Source organism: Nycticebus coucang, chromosome 2 (genome assembly GCF_027406575.1).
Source record: "Nycticebus coucang isolate mNycCou1 chromosome 2, mNycCou1.pri, whole genome shotgun sequence".
In the NCBI taxonomy this organism is placed as follows: Eukaryota; Metazoa; Chordata; class Mammalia; order Primates; family Lorisidae; genus Nycticebus; species Nycticebus coucang.
The window spans coordinates 114069769-114088193 of record NC_069781.1 but is presented as its reverse complement, the minus strand read 5'-3'; the positions used below and the strand labels follow the sequence as shown (position 1 = coordinate 114088193).

At 45.5% G+C, this 18425-nt stretch overlaps 1 protein-coding gene and 1 non-coding gene across 5 annotated transcripts in view; both read right to left on the bottom strand.

Annotated features, from left to right (window-relative positions):
* Nucleotides 1-7668: 7668 nt before the first annotated feature.
* Nucleotides 7669-18425, bottom strand: part of PLIN3 (perilipin 3) — a 31587-nt gene continuing 20830 nt past the window's right edge. For 2 of the 4 annotated variants that reach the window (XM_053579331.1, XM_053579342.1), the window contains exons 6-8: nucleotides 18134-18333; nucleotides 10694-10822; nucleotides 7669-8597 (exon numbers count right to left, since the gene is read on the bottom strand). In XM_053579331.1, coding sequence (XP_053435306.1) covers nucleotides 8256-8597; nucleotides 10694-10822; nucleotides 18134-18333 — 671 coding nt within the window. In that variant the 3' untranslated portion in view covers nucleotides 7669-8255. The remainder of the gene's footprint in view (nucleotides 8598-10693; nucleotides 10823-18133; nucleotides 18334-18425) is intronic. The other 2 variants (XM_053579349.1, XM_053579359.1) reach the window with 1 other exon arrangement.
* Nucleotides 7978-8145, bottom strand: LOC128580390 (small nucleolar RNA U85). The gene has a single exon (XR_008378673.1). It is a non-coding gene; the product is annotated as a small nucleolar RNA U85 (small nucleolar RNA).

Below are 18425 nucleotides of genomic sequence, written 5' to 3'. Positions count from 1 at the left end.
TAGAGTGCCATAGCTTTACAGCTCACAGCAACCTCCAGCTCTTAGGCTTAGGTGATTCGGTTCCCTCAGCCTCTCGAGTAGCTGAGACTACAGATGCCAGTCACAACACCAGACTATTTTTTGTTGCAGTTTGGCCGGGGCTGGGTTTGAACCCGCCACCTTCGATATATGGGGCTGGTGCCCTACTCGCTGAGGCACAGGTGCTGCTCCCCCCCCCCTTTTTTTTTAATTCCAAAGGTTCTTAACATTTGGGGGGTCATAGACTAATGAACTCAAGGTTGGCATATCCATCATAAGGCACAGCTATACAAGGTGCCCCATATCTCCCGGGCTTTTTAGGAGCCCACAGAAATGTTTTCACTTGTTTTGAAATCAAGGAAAATACAGTGAATATAATCCAGCTTGGATTGTATCTGTCTTTAATATATATCAATGCAGTCATAAACATAATATTTATTTATTTATTTATTTATTTATTTTACAGAAGAAAAGGCTGGGAAAGCCATCAGTGCCCTCGACTGGAGAAGCTCAGAGTCTTTTCTCAAAATACCATTTGCAGAAGCAAACAAAACACCAGAGTTTATAAGGATAATTATTATGTTGAAATACATTTATTAAAATATTTTTTAAAAAACAAAGTTAGGGCGGCGCCTGTGGCTCAAGGAGTAGGACGCCGGTCCCATATGCCGGAGGTGGCGGGTTCAAACCCAGCCCCGGCCAAAAAAACCACAAAAAAAATAAAAAAATAAAAAACAAAGTTAATGGGCTCAGCACCCGTACGTAGCACAGTGGTTACAGCGCCAGCCACATACACCAAAGGTGGTGGGTTCAAACCTGGCCTGGGCCAGCTAAACAACTGCAACAACAAAAATATAGGCGGGCATTGTGGCAGGCACCTGTAGTCCCAGCTACTTGAGAGGCTGAGGCAAGAGAATCGCTTAAGCCCTGAAGTTGGAGGTTGCTGTGAGCTGTGACTCCACCTCCACAGCACTCTACTGAGGGCAACATAGTGAGACTCTGTCTCAAAAAAAAAAAAAAAAGTTAATGATCCATGTTTGGTGAATAGATAAGCAGTATGTGGTCCTACCAAACAATGGAATATGATTCAGCCTTTAAAAAGGAAGGGAATTCACCTGTGGTCCCAGCTACTGGGGAGGCTGAGGCAAGAGAATCGCCTAAGCCCAAGAGAATCACCTAAGCTAGAGGTTGCTGTGAGCTGTGATGGCACAGCACTCTACCAAGGGCAATAAAGTGAGACTCTGTCTCTACAAAAAAAGGGAATTCTGACACAGGCTACAATGTGGACGGAGCTCAAGGACATCATGCTCAGTGAGAGAAGCAGACACAGAAGGACACAGTGTGATTCCACTCCCAGGAGGTCCCTGGAGCTGTCAGATTCAGAGAACAGAAAGTAGAATGGTGGCTGCCAGAACCTGAGGACAGACCGGGTGGGGAGTTCGTGTTTCATGGGAACAGAGTTTCAGTTTGGGAGGATGAGAAAGTTCTGGAAATGAAGGGTGGCGATGGTGGCAATGCAATGGGAGTATGCTTAATGCCCCTGACCTATGCACTTAAAAATGGTTAAGATGGTAAATTTTGTGATAAAATTTAAAAATATATTTTTAAGTACCTGTAGGACAATCATTTTAAAAATACTTTTTTTTTTTTTTAATTGAGACAGAGTCTCACTTTGTCACCCTCAGTAGAGTGCCATGCTGTAATAGCTCAGAGCAACCTCTAATTCTTGGGCTCAAGCAATTCTCTTGCCTCAGCCTCCCTAATAGCTGGGATTACAGGCAGCCACCACAACACCCAGCTATTTTTTTGTTTTCTTTTGTTTAGCAGGCTTGGGCCAGGTTCTAACCCTGGAGCAGGTGGCCGGCACCCTAACCACTGAGCTATGGGCACCCAGCCTTAAAAATACTTTTGAAGTAGAGCTGTATCTGCACTCAAATGTTTATAGCAACGTAATTCACAATCACAAAGATGTAGAGGTGGTTTCTGTAGTGTAGTGGTTATCACATTCGCCTCACACAAAGATGTAGAAACAACCCAAGTGCCCATCAGTACATCAATGTATTAATACAATGTGGCATATGCATATTATGGTATATGCATATCATGGTATACTACTCAGACATACAAAAAAAGGCATTCTATAGCTAGGCACTGTGGCCGGCGCCTGTAGTCCCAGCTACTTGAGAGGCTGAGGCAAGAGAATCGCTTAAGCCCAAGATTTTGAGGTTGCTGTAAGCTGTGAGACCACGGCACTCTACCCAGGGTGACAGCTTGAGACTCTTGTCTCAAAAAAAAAAAAAAAGGCATTCTAGTATCTTTTTGGACAAACTGGAGGGAACTGGAAACCATTCTTCTAAGTGAAACATCACAAGAAGAGAGAAACAAACACATGTACACAATATCAAATTGGAACAAATTGATCAACAAGTCACATATGGAAGTCCATCTCAATGAGAAGCAAGTTGGGGGCAGCGCCTGTGGCTCAGTAGGTAGGGCGCTGGCCCCAAATACGGAGGGTGGCGGGTTTGAACTTGGCCCTGGCCAAATTGCAACAAAAAGTAGCCAGGCATTGTGGTAGGCATTGTAGTCCCAGCTATTCGGGAGGCTGAGGCAAGAGAATTGCTTAAGCCCAGGAGTTGGAGGTGGCTGTGAGTTGTGATGCCATGGCACTCTATGGAGGGCGATAAAGTGAGACTCCGTCTCTAAAAAAAAAAACAAAAGAAAAGAAAAGCCGGTTGGGGGCAGTGGGGAGGAGGGGATGGGTCAAAGTCACACCTGTTGGGTACAGACCGTGCAAACTGGGTGAAGGGCACACTCCACATGAATAACTTTGACTCAGTCCATACAAAAACAAAGTACGTAAACAAAACATTTATACCCCCCACACACTCTGAAATTTAAAAAAATAAAGCTATACCAAAGCAATAACAACTTATGGATATGCCCTCATATTGATTGCCACATTTTAAAACCAGATCTAATAACCACAGTGATTTTGCAATAGTAACAAATGTTAACAGTTATCTGCAGCAAAGCAATCTGAAAGTATCCATGGCTTTTATTGGGGACAAAGTCACAGGTCCTGCTGATGTCTTCATTCATAATTGAGGAAATGGTAAATATAGGTTAGAGTTAATAAATAAAGATATGGATTTTTATCTTTATTCCTATCAGAGTTCATGGACATCCTGAATTCTAGCATCAGGTTCCTCAAGAGGCCCACAGACCCAAGGTTTAAGTTCCCCTAAAAGTTCTTGGGAGGGGGATGGAAATGGAAAGATTAGGGTTAGTGTTAGTTATGCAAATATTAAACACTCTCAATTCCTCTTAACTAAGGTTTCTCTCCAGTGAGGGAGAAATCTTACGGAGCACCTACTATGTTCCAGGAATGTCTAGGCTCTCAGGCATGTCTTCCTCTGGGAGGAAGAAAGACATGATCCTTGCCTTTGGGCTTCCTGGTGGGGGAGGGAACATTAAACACATCTTCCCATGCCTCTGCCCCCCAGCATCACCAATTGATGGAGTGGTCAGTAGGTGCTTGTCCCCACACATCTTAGCAGTCATCAGATCAATGTCTTAAAACAACACTTCCAGGTAGGTTTGATGGAGTCCATTTTACAGATGAGATGACTGAGGCTCAGAAATGGTAACAGCTGAAGCATCCAAACTTCTAGGGCTGCAGGTGGATAAGTGTGACCACCTGCAGACAGGTGCTGTTGCCTACCTCCTTTCTTCAATGAAAGAAATAAAATATTACAAATTTCTATCCAATTTCTCTCCCCATCACCTCCCCAGGAGCCTCCACTCAGGGAGGCTATTTACCACTTATGCACACATACGATAAAAACCTGTAGACCTGATATTGAGTATTTTTTTAGTCTGGTTTTGCTTTTTCATTCACATAAGCCAGGTGTCAGCAAACTTTCTTCTGTAAAGGATCAGGTACTAAATATTTTTGGTCAGACACAGTCTCTGTGTGTTTCAACTTGTTTTTTTTTTTTTTTTTTTTTAGACAGGATCTCACTCTGTTGCCCAGCTGCTGGAGTGGGGTGGCATAGCAGCCTCAAACTCCTGCACTCAAGTGATACTCCTGCTTCAACCTCCTGAGTTGCTGCGACTACAGGCACTATACCTGGTAATTTTTCTAATTTTGTAGAGACAGGATTGCTCTATGTTGCTTAAGCTAGTCTCAAATTCCTGGCCTCAAGCAATCCTCTCCTCTTAGTCTTCCAAAATACTAGGATTACAGGTGTGAACTACCACTGTCCCAACTTCTTTACACTGCCATTATAGGTATAGATGATACATAAATAAATGAGTGTGTAGGGTAGCGCCCGTAGCTCAGTGGGTAGGGTGCCAGCCACATACACCAAGACTGGTGGGTTTGAACCCGGCCTGGGCCAGCTAAAACAACAATGACAGGCTCGGCGCCTGTGGCTTAAGTGGCTAAGGCACCAGCCATATACACCTGAGCTAGCGGGTTCAAATCCAGCCCTGGCCCGCCAAACAACGATGACAGCTGCAACCAAAAAAATAGCTGGGCATTGTGGCGGGCGCCTGTAGTCCCAGCTACTTGGGTGGCGAAGGCAGGAGACTTGCTTCAACCCAGGAGTTGGAGGTTGCTGTGCTGTGACGCCATGGCACTCTACCCAGAGGGACAGCTTGAGGTTCTATCTCAAAAAAAACAAACAAAAAAAAAACCAAAACAATGACAACTGCAACAAAAGGTGACAAGGTGGCTGGGCATTGTAGTGGTCATCTGTAGTCCCAGCTACTTGGGAGGCTGAAGCAAGAGAATCACTTAAGCCCAAGAGTTTGAGGTTGCTATGAGCTGTGATGCCACAGCACTCTACCCAGGGTGACAGCTTGAGACTCTGTCTCAAATAAATAAATAAATAAATAGAGTGTGGCTATGTTCCAATAAAACTTTATTTATAAAAACAGACACTGGGTCAAGCATGGCTCATGGACCAGGATTCACTGACTCTTGACATACTTGGTATCAATACTTAGCCTTACTCCTTAGACATCATTGTCTTTGATATTTTCACAGAGCAACAAATGTTGCCCCTCTGAAATTATAGTTGTTTCCACTGTTTCCCCCAAATGGGCATTGCCACCATGGTCATTAGTGTGATGGGGGCAAACTGAACATGTGAGTTCAAAACCTTACTCTGCCATTAATAGCTATGAGGAGGGGATGAGGATGAGCTCTCTGGGTTGTTCCTCAGTTCCCCTCCATATCTGATACAGTTTTTCTCTGTGGCAGCTACTGAGAAGGGGAACTTCTGGGACTTCTCCCAGGACACAGAGAAGATACACTCTCAGTCTTACTAAATACTGCCAGATTGTTCTCCAAATTATTTTCACTCCCACTTAACTGAAGTCAATGAAAAGGCTCATTTTCCCCACCACCCACTGCATGTTACTTTCTTTTTCTTAATTTGTATTAAAGTAGAATTCACATGCACTGTAAATCTTAAATGGACAGCTCAGTGAATATGGACACATTCCCTGTAGCCAATACCTACAAGATACATATACTTCCAACTCCCACGAGTCTCCTTGCATTTATTTCCCACCATGACCCACCAAGCAATGTGTCTGTGGGTGGATTCACAAGAGACAGGCTTGGGCTATGAGGAGGAGAAGTGAGCTGGGTAAGTACACTGCAGTCTGCCAGGCAGCACATCACTTCTACACACACCTGCTGCTGCAGCCCACATCTGGCAGGGGCCTTTGATCATAGGATGGCATGGAGGAGGATACTGCCTGGGATTGGGAATTGGGGGAAGTCTTGATGTCACAGGTGAGGTACTAGTGAAAACAGGCTGGTTCCAGCTTTGCACAATCTGAGCTGTGAGACCTTTGGACCACTTCTAGGAGCCAGGCCTGGGCCTATCAGAATCCCTCTCCCTCCCTAACCAAACAGGCCCAAAGTCAAGAGTGGCATAAGATCAGCCCAGAGGGAGTCTTGCCACCTCTACAACCTACTCCTAGTTCCCTGGTCAGCCTTATTCATCGCTGCATAATATTCTACCATGGAACTCTGCCCCAATATATTTATCTATTTTTCTTTTGATGTACATCTGGGTTTTTCCAGATTGAGTTTATAAATTAAAACATCATGAACATTTGGGGGCAAGTCTTCGTGTGGTTATATTTGGCTTGGGTATAAACCCAGGAGTGGGACTTCTAGGACTTTTTTTTTGAGACAGAGTCTCACTTTGTCACCCTTGGTAGAGTGCCGTGGCATCATAACTCACAGCAACCTCAAACTCCTGGGTTTAAATGATTTTCTTGCCTCAGCTTCCCAAGTAGCTGGGACTACAGGCACCTGCCACAACGCCCAGATATTTTTTTTTTTTTTGGCCAGGGCTAGGTTTGAACCCGCCACCTCCAGCATATGGGACCGGCGCCCTACTCCTTGAGCCACAGGCGCCGCCCCAGATTTTTTTTTTTTTTTTTTTTTTTTAGAGATGAGGTCTTGCTCTGGCTCGGGCTGGTCTTGAACCTATGAACTCAGGCAATCCACCCATCTCTCAAGTGCTGGGATTACATGCGTGAGCCACCGTGCCCGGCCTTGGACATTTTTTTTAGAGGTAGGGTCTTGCTCTGCTGTCCTGGCTGGAGTGCCATGGCATCATCATAACTCACTGTAGCCTCAAACTCCTAGGCTCAAGTGATCTTCCTGCTTCAGCCTCCCAAGTAGGACATATCATTTTTTAAATAAGGATTTGCAAATCCTTGTCCATCAGACCTGGAGCCCCAAGGGATAGGGACATTACTCTTCCCCTGCTATTAAGAAAGCAGAGAGTATATTTTTTCCACCACTGGAGATGGAACCATGCCCTTATCTCTGGCATTATAAGTATAGCTTAATGATCATGTTTACAGTTACAGTAGCACACACAACACATCCCAGTTTTCAAATACTGGCAGAAATATTTATGTCTAAGCAGTATGATGAAATACAGCACAGTGGCCCCTGCAAGTGTTTTCTGTAAAGGGCCAGAGAGTAAAATTTTAGGCTTTGACAGCTATGTATGGTCTCTGTTTCATAATCATGTTTGCTTTAAAACCCTTTAATTTTTTTCTTTTTTCTTTGTTTGTTTTTTTTGAGACAGAGTCTCATTATGTCAGCCTCAGTAGAGGCAGTAGAGGCCACAACGTCACTGCTCACAGCAACATCAAACTCTTGGGCTTAAGTGATTCTCTTGCCTCAGCCTCCCAAGTAGCTGGGACTACAGGCGCCCGCCACAACACTGGCTATTTTTTGTTTTTGTTGTTGTTGTTCCCCTTGTTTAGCAGCCCTGGGCCCAGTTGGAACCCACCAGCCCTAGTGTATGTGGCCAGCGCCCTAACCACTGAGCTATGGGTGCCAAGCCAAAACTCTTTAATTTTTTGCAAAAGACCTATCTTATAATAAAGCTATTAAGAGGCTGGGCACCTGTGGCTCGAGCGCCAGCCACATACACCTGAGCTGGCGGGTTCGAATCCAGCCCAGACCCACCAAACAACAATGACAGCTGCAACCAAAAAATAGCCGGGCTTTGTGGCGGGTGCCTGTAGTCCCAGCTACTTGGGAGGCTGAGACAAGAGAATCGCTTAAGCGACTAAGACACACACATAAACACACACACAGCCTGTGAGTAGCTGCAGGTAAAATTTATTAAGGCAATACTGAACACTAGGATGTTTGGACAAGGTCTGCCAGACAGGACCTTTCTGTTCTAGAATGAATCTTCTCTCAGCAGCCACCCCATTCCCAGGAGGCCCACTTTTAAGAAGTAAAAGAACTTTTTGGAATCATCCATAAAAAATACTTTTTCCAGAAACTTCTCTCTACTGACCAACGGGGGTGAAGCTCAGAACAAGCTTCCTTCAAGCTCAGAGGGGTGGAAGGTCGAAGGACTGGTTAGTTGGGTGACGTTCCAGTTTCTTTCTTTCTTTGTTTTGTTTTATTTGCCCTGTTCCTACTCCCTCACTCCAGTTGCCACAATTTCTCCCTGGCAACTGGAAGAATCCCCCTTACTGAAAAGAGGTAGCTCAAAAGTAGGAAAAACCTCTTATTGGGCTGCGCTTAACAGCAAATGCAACGTCCCAGTACTGAGAGCCTCGTTTCCCAAGTTGGCAGCTGAGAGGAGTGGTTAGAAAAAGTTGGTACAAAATAAGGACTGCTGCTGTGAGCCCCCCAGAGAGGGACAGAGCCCCCCAAGCCCTTTCCTCTCACCCAACTACTTCTCTTCTGGGGTTCTCTCAGTGATTCCAGGGGCAAAAGGACCCACGAGCCACATGATGGGTGTGTTCTGGGCCACATACTCGACTACATGGTCGAGGGCCTCTCGGGCCTTGGCAACCTGCTCTCGGCTCTGGGTCAGGACACTGCTGGACAGGTCCTGGAAGGAGTGGATACCAGAGAAGGTGGCTTGGAGGTCTTCCACCTGGTGACGAGCGTGCTGCACCTGGTCCTTGATGTTGGTGGGAAGACCCTGAATGCTGGACCCAAAGGAGACACAGGTGGCCTGTAGCTGCCGGGCAATGTCGCGGAACATGGCAAGTGCCCGGGACTCAACCTGCTAAGAAGGGAGATGGGTGAAGCTGATCAGAGCCATTTGTTTCAGGTAAAGCAAACAGATCCAATGTCAGGGGGAAAAGAAGGCAGGGGTTCAACTACTGGCCTTGGGGAAAACTCCACAGGCAAAACTCAAACACAGAGGCACAGAATACTGGCTCTTTAAATGTGGGGGTTTTTTTGGGTTTTTCAGATGGGTTTCACTCTGTTGCCTAGCCTGGAGTGTAGTGGCACAATCACAGCTCACTGCTGCCTCAAACTCTTGGGCTTAAGCCATCCTCCTGCCTCAGCCTCCCAAATAGCTGAGACTACAGGTACACACATCATGCCTAGCTAATTTTTAAAATTTTTTATAAAGAGAGGGTCTTGAATTCCTAGTATCAACCGATCCTCCTGCCTCAGCTTCCCAAAGTTCTGGGATTACAGGCATGAGCCACCATGCCCCAACTCTTTGTGTTTTAAACTATGTGAAATATACACTAGCCAGATTTTTTAAAAGGGGTAGACAAAACACCAAAAAGGAGAGAGCAAGGCACATGAAAACACATTCCACATTTGAGTCACTAGGGAAATGCAAATCAAAACCCCAAGGAGACTGTACTTCACTCCCACTAGGATGATCCCCTAGAATCAAAAAGTCAGATGATACTACGTGTTGGACAAGATGTGGAATTGGAACTGACTTAGCATTGCTGGTGGTACAATCACTCTGGAAGGCAGTCAGGCAATTCCTCAAAATGTTAAACCACAGAATTACCAAATGACTCAGAGGTCTCATTTGTGAGTACGTGCCCAAGAGAAATGAAAACACATACACACAAAGACATGTACACAGGGGCACAGCAGAAGTAGAAACAATCAGAACATCTTTTGGCTGAATGAATGAAATAAATTCAGTCCATCCACACATGGGACTGTCAGTCAGCTATGACAAGGAAGGAGGCTCTGACACAGGCTACAGGGTAGATGGACCTTGAGGACATTGTGCTCAATGAGGACACAGAAGGAAACAGTGTGAGACTCCATTTATGTGAAATGTCCAGAACAGGCAGAGACAGGAAGTAGATTCATGGGTGCCAGGGGCTGGGGGAGGAGGTGGGGACTGACTGCTTTGGGGACAGCTTTCTGCCTCTGTCGATTTGTCTGTTCTGGATGTCTCATATAAGTGAGACCACATGCTGTGAGGCTTCTCTCACTGAGCACGATGTTTTCAAGATCCATCTACATTGTGGCCTGTGTAAGAGCCTCGTTTCTTTTCCTGGCTAAGTAATAATCCAGAGTGTGCCATTAGGCCACACTTTGTTCATCCATTCATCGTGGGCAGATAGATGTGTATGGACTATTTTCATCTTACTGGCTATTGCAAATCCTGCTACTGTGAATATTCATGTACAAGTTTAACCCAGTTAATCTCTCTTTTTTTTTTGCAGTTTTTTGGCCGGGGCCGGGCTTGAACCCGCCACCCCTGGTATATGGGGCCAGCGCCCTACTCCTTGAGCCACAGGCGCCGCCCTAACTCAGTTAATCTTAACCGCCCTACAGAATGTCGTATACTGTTTACAGATGTGGAAACTGAGGCTCAGAGTGGTTGAGATGCTCTAGCGTCAGTGTAGACATAAGACTGAAAGAATATCGTTCAGAAGGAACTGTGTGAATTGTGTCAGGTGTGGGTTTCAGGAGAGCTTAAGTGCATGGCGGTACAGGTGGTAAGACCCGTCAGCACACAGCATGAGAGGCCGATGCTTAGCAGAGAGTGGAGGGGGACAGAGAATGCTAGTAAGCAGACTTAGGGTTGAGTATGGAGGGTTGGAGGGAACACTGGGATTGGGGAGAGGAGAATCTGAGTCTATAGGTTGCTGAGATACAGCTTAGCACTTTAGCAAGCTGAGATAAATTGTCACCCAGTATCCTATAATTCAAAAGCAGCACCCAAACTGAAAACAAAAATTAAGGTGGGCTTCCTGGAGGAGGTGTCATCACAACCTAAAAGCACTTAATGGGAGGAGAGGCTGGGGAAAGCATCCTAGGCAGGTAGGTCTCTAAGGCAGAGGTGTGGAGGGTGAGATCAGGGGCCCCAAATCATTCCACCCCAGCAAATACCTCTGGCTTGGCTTCCTGGTCCTTCTCTGTGCCCTTGAGCTGCTTCTGGTTCCAGCTGAGCCACATCTGGTGCAGTTTCTCCTGACCTTCCAGCAGCTTCTGATCCACTCCATGCTTGACAATCTCCATCTGGAACAGAGGAGAAAATGAGGTGAACAGGCTCCCATCAATGTTCTGCCAAAGTCAACAGACTCTGCAAGCATCTACTCACACCCTGGGAGAGCCTGGGATGTCCTTCTGTCATCTGACCCATGAGATGGTCTGGTGGGTTGGGGGGAGGATGTCATTTTCACAAAGGGTTTCCACAGCTGGGGTGACAAAGGGCTCTGTGCACTTTGGCTAAATTGACTCCCTGGTGCCTGGTGTGGTGGGTTCAAAGACAGTGGATGCACAGTCTCTGCAGCTTCTGCCATTGGGTTTGCTTCTCCTCCCCTCAAAACCAAGGCTGGCAGCAGACCGCATTTGGCTAATGGGAATGTGAGCAGATGCCCCGCAGCAGAGGAGTAAAAGTGATTGCAGTAGAAGAGAATATTATTCAGCCTTTAAAAGGAAGGAAACAAGTGGATGAACCTTCAGGACAGAATGCTCAGTGAAAGAAGCCAGACACAAAAGGACACATCTTGTATTATTCTACTCAAAGGAGGTCCCTAGAGCTGTCAGTCACAGAGACAGAAAGTAGAATGGTGGTTGCCCAGGGGCTGGGGAAAGGCGGGGAATTAGTATTCTTGGGGACAGAGTTTCAGTTTGGGAAGATGAGAATATTCTGGACATACAGGGTGAGGACGGTTGCACAGTAATGTGAATGTGGTTAATGCCACTGAACTGTGCGCTTAAAAACAGTTAAATGGGCCAGGCATGGTGGCTCAAGCCTGTAATCCCACCCTCTGTGAGGCTGAGGCAGGTGGATTACCTGAGCTCACAGATTCGAGACCAGCCTGAGCCAGAGTGAGACCTCATCTCTAAAAACAGCCAGGCAGGGCAGCACCTGTAGTTCAGCAGGTAGGACGCCGGCCACATACACCAAGGCAGGCATGTTTGAACCTGGCCCGGGGCAGCTAAAACAATGACAACTGCAATAACAACAACAAAAAATAGCTGGGTGTTGTGGCGGGCGCCTGTGGTCCCAGCTACTTGTGAGGCTGAAGCAAGAGAAGAATCACTTAAGCCCAAGAGTTTGAGGTTGCTGAGCTGCGACGCCATGGCTCTTTACCGAGGGCAACAGAGCAAGGCTCTGTCCCCACAAAATAAAATAAATAAATAAATACAGCCAGGCATTGTGGCAGGTGTCTGTAGTCCTAGCTACTTGGGAGGCAGAGGCAAGAGAATCGCCTGAGCTCAAGAGTTTGAGGTTGTTGTAAGCTAAGATGCCATGGCACTCTACCAAGGGTGACAAAGAGAGACTCTTGCCTCCAAAAAAATAAAAAATAAAAAAAATCTGTATGATGCCATGGCACTCTACCAAGGGCCATAAAGTGAAACTCTGTCTCTACAAAAAAAAAAAAAAAATAAGAATCGTTCAATGATGAATTTTATGTTACGTGTACCGCCACAATTTTTTTTTAAAAGAATACTTAATAGAGGGTGGTGCCTGTGGCTCAAAGGAGTAGGGCACCAGCTCCATATGCCAGAGGTGGCAGGTTCAAACCTAGCCCCAGCCAAAAAAAAAAAGAATACTTAATAGAGAAAGCCAAGCAAAGCAGAAGAAAGAGGAGACAAGGGGAAGGGTGACCTACTAGGAAGGAAGGATCGGGAATTGGCTGAAAAGAGGTAGGAAAGAACATTCTGGGGAAATGGAAATGCATCATAGCCCAAGAGTGATAATGGTGCCGTAGTCTGATTGTATTTGTAAAACTCCTCAAATGGTACATTTTCAGCTTGACGCCATAGCACAGGGGTTATAGTGTCAGCCACATACACCTAGGCTGGCAGGTTTGAACCCAGCCTGGACCAGCTGAATAATTACAACTGCAACAAAAAAAATAGCCAGGCATTGTGGCGGGCACCTGTAGTCTAAGAAGTCTTAGACTACACAGTCAAGTCTGCACAGCTGAAACAGATTTTTTTTTTGCAGATTTTGGCTGGGGCTGGGTTTGAACCCACCACCTCCAGTATATGGGGCTGGCTCCCTTCTCCTTTGAGCCACAGGTGCCGCCCAAAACTGATATGTTCTTAGGGATGGAAATATGCCATTGTTGGATGGATTCTAGACCCCCAAAATGCTTGTAAACCATCTCTTGGAGAACATAGCCTTTAAAAGACAATGTGTTGTTAATGTATAAATTGCACATTTGGTCTATAATTTCTGAAAACATGCTGATATTCCATTTTGCTTTCCTATAATAAAACTAAGTCATATGAATAAATTCAGGCATTTTTCAAATTGGGGTTATGTCAGAAAAAGACAAGGCTTAAAACGGTGGTTTGGCTTATCTACTATACAAGTATATGAGGTCTGCCTCGTATGTTGGGGTGCCTTGCTCACAGGAATTTATTTACATGCATATAATCTTTACCATGGTGACTATGCCATTATGTTTAATATTCTTTTACTTATTAAAAGCAAAGTTCTATGCACAGTTAAAGAACATTTTAGTATTAATTGATTACTATCAATTTCTGTTTCTTAGGGTCATATAATCTGTTCACGGAAAAAGATAATCTTGTTGTACTAGATAAATAGTTGGTATAAATCGGATGGTTTGGCCTGTGAGTTTTTTTAAATATCAAGAGAATAGTAATGATCTCAACTATAGAAATCCTGAGGTATACAAAGTCACTTTGAGATTTAAAGGATTTGACCCTATAAAAGCCAAGCTTTGCTTGGCTTGAGGTATAATAATTTCTCAGCCTAGCACAGGTTATATAAGTAAAATTTGACATCATTAACTGTTTTATTTCAGGCACTACTAAATCTAGAAAAATCAGAAATTTTTTTTTTTTTTTTTAGAGACAGAGTCTCACTTTATCACCCTTGGTAGAGAGCCAAGACATCACAGCTCACAGCAACCTCCAACTCCTAGGTTTAGGCGATTCTCTTGCCTCAGCCTCCCCAGTAGCTGGGACTACAGGTGCCCGCCACAACGCCCGGCTATTGTTTTTGTTGCAGTTTGGCCAGGGCTGGGTTTGAACCCACCACCATTGGTATAGGGGGCCAGCGCCCTGCTCCCTGAGCCACAGGTGCCGCCCTCTTTTTTCTTTTTAAGTAGAAAGAAACACTGAATTGAAAACCAAGGAACCTGATTTCTATGCTTGTTCTTGAGCAAATTTCATTCTACCCAGGCTATTAAAACATTTTGTCTATAATGAGGAAACCAAAAGCCAATAAAGTAAAACCTATATTATATTTGACAAACTCAGAAGTAAAATAAAAATTATATACCACTTTTCATGAAATAAGCACCTTTATTATGCCTGGAATAAATTTAATGATTTTTTAAATATTTCCATTATTCTGTAATAATGGTAAGGGATTTTACTTTAAGAGAAGCAGACACAGTGTTAATCATAATCTGGATGGGCAAGAGACTACTTGGGATCTTTGGAACCTTTGTTTAAACATCCATGCCAAATCCAAATGTTCTGTCTGACTTGATTAAGGAAACTGATCAGGCCAGTTGAGGCAATTCAGTCAAGTCATGAATTAGTCAAATATTTTTTGTTGGCTTGAATGGATTAGTGGATATGCTTATTAATTCAGCCAGCAAATATTTTTTAAGGATAAACAAAATGTCAAACAATGTGCTGTGGACAAAAAGATGAAACAGACCTAATTCTTGCCTTCTATTCCCCACTATGAGTTATGTAGTAGAATTGAGTTAATTAATAAAGATTCACAGGCTACATAATATTCCATGGTGTACATATACCACAATTTATGCAGCCTTAAAAAAAGATGGAGACTTTATCTCTTTTATGTTTACATGGATGGAACTGGAACATATTCTTCTTCTTTTTTTTTTTTTTTATTATTTATTTATTTAGTTTGTTTTTTGGCCGGGGCTAGGTTTGAACCTGCCACCTCCGGCATATGGGACCGGCGCCCTACTCCTTGAGCCACAGGCGCTACCCGGAACATATTCTTCTTAGTAAAGTATCTCAAGAATGGAATAAAAAGTATCCAAAGTACTCAGCTCTACTATGAAAGCAATATATAATCACCCACACTTCATATGAAAGCTATAACCCAACTATACCCCAAGATGAAGGGAAAAGAGGAAGGAGAGGAGAGGGGAGGTGGGAGGATGGGTGGAGAGAGGGTAATTGGTCAGATCACACCTATGGTACATTTTACAGGGTACGTGTCAAATCTACTAAGTGTAGAGTATAAATGTCTTAACACAATAATTAAGGAAGTGTGGTGGCGGGCGGCGCCTGTGGCTCAGTGAGTAGGGCGCCGGCCCCATATGCCAAGGGTGGCAGGTTCAAACCCAGCCCCGGCCAAACTGCAACAAAAAAATAGCCGGGCGCTGTGGCAGACACCTGTAGTCCCAGCTGCTCGGGAGGCTGAGGCAAGAGAATCGCGTAAGCCCAAGAGTTAGAGGTTGCTGTGAGCCGTGTTGACGCCACGGCACTCTACCCAAGTGCGGTACAGTGAGACTCTGTCTCTACAAAAAAAAAAAAAAGAAAGTGTGGTGGTTCCACGTCTGTGGCTCAAGTGGCTAAGGCGCCAGGTATGTGTACACCTGAGCTGGCGGGTTTGAATCCAACCCAGGCCCGCCAAACAACAATGATGGCTGCAACCAAAAAATAGCTGGGCGTTGTGGCAGGCACCTGTAGTCCCAGCTACTTGGGAAGCGGAGGTAAAAGAATTGCTTGAACCCAGGAGTTGGAGGTTGCTGTGAGCTGTGATGCCACAGCACTCTACCCAGGGCAACAGCTTGAGGCTCTGTCTCAAAAAAAAAAAAGAAAGTGTGGTGAATGGGCAGTGCCTGTGGCTCAAAGGAGTAGGGTGCCGGCCCCATATGCTGGAGGTAGCAGGTTCAAACCCAGCCCTGGCCAGAAACTGCAAAAAAAAAAAAAAAGAAAGTGGGGTGAAGGCTATGTTAACCAGTTTGTTGTATTTCAAATTGCATATAAAACCAGCACATTGTACCTCATAAATGCATTATTGTACACAGCTATGATTTAATTAAAAAAAATATTCATAGGGTTATAAATAAAAAAAAAATAGCCAGGCGTTGTGGCAGGTGCCAGTAGTCCCAGCTACTTGGGAGACTGAAGCAAGAGAATTGCTTGAGCGCAAGAGTGTGAGGTTGCTGTGAGCTGTGATGGCACAGCACTCTACTGAGGGCGGCACAGAAAACTCTGACTCAAAAAAAAAGGTACATTTTCTATGTTTAAAAGGATGATTTATTTACTCTATGTAAATTAGACTTCCATAAACCTGACTTTAAGCAACAAGAAGTTCTGTGTGCGATCGCTTGTATGCATGTGCTGCACCAGGGACACTGGACTGGCATCCTGGAAAGAGCCTCAGCCAGCTGGGGGAGGAAGATGCATGGGGAAGCTGCTACAGGCTAGCTTGTGATCCCCTGTCAAATTTATGTAAAGTCCTAGACATGACTGTTTGAAGATAGGGTCTTTTTTTTCTTTCTTTCTTTTTTTTTTTAGACAGAGTTTTACTATGTCACCCTCAGTAGAGTACTATGGTGTCACAGCTCACAGCAACCTCAAACTCTTCGACTTAAGCAATTCTCTTGCCTCAGCCTCCCAAGTAGCTGGGACTATAGGCGCCTGCCACAATGCCCAGCTATTTTTTGATTGTAGTTGTCATTGTCGTTTGGCAGCCCCAGGCTGCCTTCGAACCCACCAGCTCCAGTGTATGCGGCTGTTGCCCTAGCCACTGACCTACAGGCACTGAGCCTTTTTCTTTCTTTTAAGAGACAGGACCTTGGCTCAGCACCTTTGCCTCAAGCAGCTAAGGCACCAGCCACATACATCTGAGCTGGTGGGTTTGAATCCAGCCCGGGCCTGCCAAACAACAACGGCTGCAACCAAAAAATAGCCAGGTGTTGTGGCGGGTGTCTATAGTCCCAGCTACTTGGAAGGCTGACGCAGGAGATTCGCTTGAGCCCAGGAGTTGGAGGTTGCTGTGAGTTGTGATGCCACAGCACTCTACCCAGGGCAACAGCTTGAGGCTCTGTCTTCTAAAAAAAAAAAGACAGGAATTTGCTGTTTTGTCCAGGCTGTAATGCATTGGTATAATCACAGCTCAAGTAATCTTCTTTTTCCTCCTCCCTCAGCTTCCCAAAGGGCTAGGATTAGATATGAACCAACCACTGTGCCCAGTTGGACACAGGGTCTTTATAAGGTTGCTGACAGTATACCTGTAGTCCAAGCTGCTTGGGAGACTGATACAAGATAACTGCCTGAGCCCAGGAATTTAAGGCTGTAGTTAACTATAATGACACCACTACACTCTAGCCAGGGTAACACAATAAGACCCTGTCTCATAAAAAGAAAAAGAATTATAAAAAAAAAATTAAAAGGGCTCAGCACCTGTAGCTCAAGTGGCTAGGGCGCCAGCCACATACACTGAAGCTGGCAGGTTTGAATCCAGCTTGGGCCTGCCAAACAATGACAACTACAACCAAAAAATAGCCAGGCATTATGGTGGGCGCCTGTAGTCCCAACTACTTGGGAGGCCGAGGCAAGAGAATCACTTAAGCCCAAGAGTTTGAGGTTGCTATGAGCTGTGATGCCACAGCACTCTACCCAGGGTGACAGCTTGAGACTCTGTCTCAAAAAAAAAAAAAAGAGAGAGAATTAAGGTAAAACAAAGCCATAAAGGTGGGCTGTAATCCAAAAAGACTCAAATCAAAGTAATAATAAGAAGAATAGGAGGTTAGGACACAGACACTTACAGAGGGATAACCACATGAAGACACAGGGAGAAGGCGGCCATTTATAAACCAAGGACAGAGGCCTCAGAAGGACACCTTGATCTTCGACTTGAGTCTCCAGAAATGTGAGACAATAAATGTGTGTTGTCTAAGCTGCCAAGACAGTGCAGTTTCTCACGGCACCTGGACAAACCAGTGCACAGCCAAAGATGGGCTAAAAAGAACTGTGGCTCAGTCGGTAGGGCGCACTCTACCAAGGGCGGCACCTGTGGGCTCAGTCGGTAGGGCGCGGGCCCCATATCCGAGGGTGGCAGGTTTGAACCCAGCCCCGGCCGAACTGCAATAAAAAAATAGCCGGGTGTTGTGGCGGGCACCTGTAGTCCCAGCTACTTGGGAGGCTGAGGCAAGAGAATCGCCTAGGCCCAGGAGTTGGAGGTTGCTGTGAGCTGTGTGACGCCACGGCACTCTACCAAGGGCAATAAAGTGAAACTCTGTCTCTACAAAAAAAAAAAAAAAGAACTGACTAGTCAGCCAGCAGAGACAGGCCACTGAGGCCTGCTGCAGAGTGAAGGCTGCTCACCACCCCCAAGGGCCTCACCAGGCTGAGGGCCTGCGACAGCTGCAGCAGGGCCTCCTGCGCCTTTTGCCTGGAAAGCCGTAGCTTGCTCAGCGAGTGCTCGTATGCATGCTGCCGCAGCCGCTCTGACAAGGAGCCCAGACGGAAGAAGTAGCTCTGCTCCTGCCGCTGCCTCTGCACTGACGCCATGTCGAAGCCCTCCAGGGATGTGGCGATGCGGGCTGCAGGGAAACAGGAGAGAATCTCTGTGAAAGCAGAGCACACCACTGCCACAGGGGCTCACCTGATTCAGACAGTTGCCACTCCTTACCTA